This window comes from Hylobates moloch, unplaced genomic scaffold (assembly GCF_009828535.3).
Source record: "Hylobates moloch isolate HMO894 unplaced genomic scaffold, HMol_V3 SCAFFOLD_2935, whole genome shotgun sequence".
Classification (NCBI taxonomy): Eukaryota; Metazoa; Chordata; class Mammalia; order Primates; family Hylobatidae; genus Hylobates; species Hylobates moloch.
The window spans coordinates 1-5,332 of record NW_026655210.1 but is presented as its reverse complement, the minus strand read 5'-3'; the positions used below and the strand labels follow the sequence as shown (position 1 = coordinate 5,332).

At 37.1% G+C, this 5,332-nt stretch overlaps 1 protein-coding gene across 1 annotated transcript; it reads left to right on the top strand.

Moving 5' to 3' along the window:
* Window positions 1–637: 637 nt before the first annotated feature.
* Window positions 638–3,752, top strand: NBDY (negative regulator of P-body association). Its single transcript, XM_032148292.2, has 2 exons — window positions 638–1,002; window positions 3,459–3,752. Exon 1 carries the CDS (start codon window positions 767–769, stop codon window positions 971–973), a length of 207 nt encoding a protein of 68 aa, XP_032004183.1. The 5' UTR covers window positions 638–766; the 3' UTR covers window positions 974–1,002; window positions 3,459–3,752.
* Window positions 3,753–5,332: the final 1,580 nt, after the last annotated feature.

Genomic DNA, 5,332 nt, shown 5'->3' with positions numbered 1-5,332 from the left:
AGATGGGTCATTATTTTCCATACCTACAAGAAAGAAAAAAAAAGCTGCCAACTAAAGTATAGTGTACCATCAATTGTTAGGTCGCAGAGATTTCCTAGATATTCAAATTTGGGGAAAAATATAATAAGCCTTCAAAAATTACAAATTTGCTTAAAAAATATAAAGAAAAAATGATCTTAGATTCTGTGACATACGGTGAATTCATTTTCTACATTCAGTTTCCATGGTTAGTGCTAGTGTGCTATTCTGCACTCTAGTCAACTTACATGTTTGCATATTGCTTTTTAAATGTTTGTAGCTAGTTTCATAGCTCTATGATGTGCATCTGCAGCTGGCTTGTAAAGCTCTTCAATAATTTATTTGGTTACCGCCCACCCCCGCGTCCCTCCCACACATATAAGCCATTCAGAGTTTACCACTTATAGGTAAACTTGAATTTCTTCTCATCTTAAAATTGCATAAATTATATTAAATTCTCAATAAATTTATTTACATTAAGTGGGGGTGGGGCGCGATGGAAAAACACTATATTAAATAACGACATCGGTTTTTAACACTCATCCTAATAGAAACGTTAAAATAGAATGGGGTAGGGAGGAGGGGTGGAGGCGGAGAAGGGATGTACGTCTCAGGATACAGGAAATACGGTAAGAGCGAAACAGGAGGAAGCCAGCTCTGTGCCTGGAGGGGACCCGCCGCCATCTCAGATCTCTTGGTTTTGCCAGGGCCCACCGGAGAAAACTGACGACCCGTTTCTGTAATCCTTATGGGAGACCAACCTTGTGCCTCCGGGAGATCCACTCTCCCACCTGGAAACGCACGGGAAGCCAAGCCTCCAAAAAAGCGCTGCCTCCTCGCTCCGCGTTGGGATTATCCGGAAGGAACTCCCAACGGAGGTAGTACCACTCTACCCTCCGCACCTCCTCCTGCATCAGCCGGCCTGAAGTCGCACCCTCCTCCTCCGGAGAAGTAGAGAAATAAATTTCTCCCACCTTAAGCCAGGTCAGATTCTTTCTCATCTAGGACATCTAGGCTCTTTGAAACTTATTTATGCATTCTCACAGATTTCCTTCCCGTTTTCCCTGTTCTTTCCATGATTTCAAAACAGAAAAAATAACATGCAAGGATTAAGCAGCTCTTTCACAAAATATGCTTGAATGAAATGATGGGTATTTAACGGCATTAAATAATTATTTGTAATATTTTAGATGAAATAATTGTAGTTATATTTTCTAAGAAATAGACTTGCATCTTTTGATTTGCTTGAAAGTAAGTCATTGGTGCCAAGGTGGAGGGAAAGTGTAATAAAAATGTTCACGAGTTGATAATTTAAAGGTGGGTGATGTATATGTGGGGATTTATTATATTATTCTCTCTACTTTTGCGTGCATTGGAAAATTGTTTTATTTAAAAAAAAAAAAAGGCTGGTTCAAGACCAGTAAAAAGCATCTGTTGAAGGCCAGTCTTCAGAAGTGTATGTCTTTCTCTGTGTAAGGCAGGAGAGTTGAATAATCTTTTTTTTTTTAAGCTGCAATGTGATAGATCCAAGTGCCATAATGTTTGCTTGTTCAAGGTATTCAGGAAGGGTGGAGGATGGACCAAGTCACTGCCTGGTAGTAATCATGAGCCATCAAAAAGGAGGAGTAGGGGGGCGGACGCGGTGGCTCACGCCTATTATCCTAGCACTTTGGGATGCCGAGGCGAGCAGATCAGGTCAGGAGTTCGAGACCAGCCTGGCCAACACGGTGAAACCCCGTCTCTACTAAAGTTACAAAAATTAGCCAGGCATGATGGTGGACGCCTGTAATCTCAGCAACTCGGGAGGCTAAGGCAGGACAATCGCTTGAACCTGGAAGGCAGAGGTTGCAGTGAGCCGAGATCGCCCCATTGCTCTCCAGCCTGGGCGACAATAGCAAAAAACTACGTCTCAAAAAAAAAAAAAAAAAAAAAAAAGGAAGGAGGAACTTTGGGTGGGCCTTAAGGGTTGAGTGACATCTGCCATGTGGAGGGGCAGGGAATGCTTTCCAGGCCGAGGGTTTCCAGAGAAAAGGCAGAGTCCTTCTGGAAACAGCTTGGCTCTAATTTTGAATCTACAAGAAGGACTAGGAGGTGAAGATAAAGTGCTTCAGGGCCTTAAATGTTGTGCTGAGCATATACTTCATTCCAATATCCATCAAGCGCTACTATTTGTATTTTAAGATTCCTATTCTTACTACCAGAAAAGGAATCTCTGGTATTTAGATGAACTTTATAGAATGCAAATTATAAAACTGAATCTGACCCAAGTTTTATAGATCCTTTTAATTCAAAGGAGAGAAGCATCTTGTCTTCATTCGTGCAGTAAACCTTTATGAAGCCCTTGCAATGGGTAGGAATTATTCTGAGAGCTGTAGGGGATGGATGGCCAAGGCATAGTGCCTAGTACATAATAGGAGTGAAACAGATATTTCAATAAATAAATCAATGAATGATGGGACAACATTGGTGACCAAAGAAGTTTTAGATATTGGGTTCGGTGGTAATGCATAGAAAAAAAAATAGAACTCTATTTTACTTGAAAGCATCTCCCTGTCATTCCATACAGCTTTACTTCTCACATGTTTACCTCTATTCAAAGGGGTAGTGGAGTGGAGGATTGCAGGGAGTAGGGAGAATATTGCTCAGGTAGAAAACAAAAGAGCAGCCGGGCGCAGTGGCTCACTCCTGTAATCACAGCACTTTGTGACGCTGAGGTGGGCAGATCACCTAAGGTCAGGAGTTTGAGACCAGCCTGGCCAATATGGCAAAACTCCGTCTCTACTAAAAGTAAAAAAAAAAAAAAAAATTAGCCAGTCATAGTGTTGTGTGCCTATAATCCCAGCTACTCGGGATGCTGAGGCAGGAGAATCGCTTGAACCCAGGAGGCAGAGATTGCAGTGAGACAAGATCGCACCACTGCACTCCAGCCCCGGCGACAGAGCGGGACTCCGTGTAAAAAATAAATAATTAGTTTTAAAAAATAAAAAGAAAAAAAAGAAAACAAAAGAACAAAACAATAAGTGCAGTAGCTACATAATTTCCCCTCCAAGTGATTCAAATCACTGATAATTGTAATAGTAGCCAATATTTACTAAAGATTTATGTGCCAATTTTCTAAAGGGCTTTGCATGTTATAATTTATTTAATCACAACTCTACTAGAGAAGTTTGTATAGGCCAAGGGAAGTCGTATGACTTGCCACAAGTTACACAGCAAGAAGTGGCTGAGCTGAGCTTTGAACCCAGAACATCTGATTCCAGAGTTTATGCTCTGAACTTCTATATAATACATCCCTTCTAATACTATGTATACAACTGTTTTATAGGAATATATCATTGAAATAGAGGTAGGGGAAGGATAATGATTTGAGGAGACCAGGGGACAAAGAAATGGACAAAAACAGAAAAAATGATGCCACAATATTTTTTACTATTTTTCAGTCTTTGAGCGATTGCAGTATGACTCCATTTCCCTGGTGCATTCATATAATAGTTCACCTGGTGAAAACAATGAAGATTATTTACAATGCTACCCTGCTTTTTCTGGTGTCCTGCACCTGGAAGTTGTGCTTTTTAAGGTAATCTCTTTACCAAAAATTATTAAGAGGAGGAAGAGAAAAAAAAAAGAGTTGGTTTTGACACATTAAAAAGTAGCCAAACAAAACACAAAAAGATAGCAGCAAATGATAAAACTGAAACTATATTCTACATTATATGAAAACATATTCATAATAATAGTGTAATCTGAAGAAATGTTTTGTTAGATTCGCTTGTACTTACCTTATAGTTTCTATTATTACTGTGAAATATATCATCTTTTTAACTACATTTTCTAATTGCTTCTAGTAAATGGGAACATGATTGATATTTTTGTATATTTATTTTATATGCTGGAGCGTTCTTAAAATCTATTTATTCTAATAATTTATAGATGTTCTTGGATTATCTGTTAATTATATTTTGAATAATGACAATTTCTTTACAATATTTCTTTAGCTGGTATTACTGTGCTAGCTAGGATCTTCAGTACAAAGAGGAACAACAGCATTGGTAGAGGATTTCCTTATTTTGTTCCTAAATTCTACAAAAGTTTCACCTTTTTTAGTAGATTGTCTTTCTCAAGTTAAGGAACTTTCTTTGTATTCCTAGTTTGCTGAGAGGTTTTATTACAAATATTATGAAGTTTTTTCCTGCCACGTTCATATACTTTCTTCGCCATTAATATCACAGTGTGACCATGTGATAAATTACACTAATCAATTTTCTAATGTATTTCTTGCTTTTGCTTTCATCAAGCCTCATCATTGGATATTTGGTTCCTATTTTAATCATTTTGACTTTTATTTTTATATTTAACTTTCTTCTACTTTCCTTTTGTTGTTCTTTTTCTAATTTATTGAGTTGAATCTTTAGCTTCTTAATTTCCAATGTTCTTCTGTAAAATAAGAATGTAGAACTATAAATTTTCTTCTACCACTTTAGAAATATTTCACAGGCTTTTATATATAGTATTTTTATCATTCAATATTTATTATTTTTAAATTTCTCTTATGATTTTTTTGACCCATGGTTTTTTTTTTTTCAATTTCTAATCATATGGGATTCTTTTTTTAAAAATTATATTATGAAATCATTATTCCCATTCTAGTTTAACTTTATCTTATTTTTCTGCTTTAATTTTTTTTTACATCTATAGACTTTATTAGGTGTTCTTTATACAGTCATCTGGTATGTTTAAAGAGTGAGCAATCATATAAAAGGAAATATGGTCATAACTGATTAAAGTAATAAAATCCTGAAACTAAATAACTCATAATTCATTGCACAACATAGATTTCATTACATCAGTATATAGCTTAGTAGTAAATTCTCCTGATAGCCATAAACCTCTAAGGTGTTGTCATCCTGAAAAATGAAGGAGGGGAGGGAGTTGGTGGGGTGCAGAATGGAGAAACCTTCCATAGTGCTGGTGTGATGTACCCTAAATTGTAAAGTTATAGGGCATCGCCACCTAGTGGCAGAATTTCATGCCTTGTTCTAATAAAGGGACTTTCCTTGTTTTCCAAAGAGCAATGTGTCTTGTTCACTTTCTAACCATCCCTCTCTGATGCTGTCCTTCCTAAAATCCATGCTTCCTCCCATACAGTGTAAACCCATCTGCTTGTCATCCATCAAGCTGTCAAGAATTTGGTTATGACAATTTTTATGTTCACCTAACTTTTTAGTTCCAAGTACTTTGGTTATTTTCAAAGCCACACACAGGATGTGCATATTTTTAAAACTCCATCCTATTTGTGAAGGATTATTACTTTGGG

Excerpts from the sequence above, each read along its gene's own strand:
- NBDY (XM_032148292.2), top strand. The coding sequence starts at position 767 with ATGGGAGACCAACCTTGTGCCTCCGGGAGATCCACTCTCCCACCTGGA.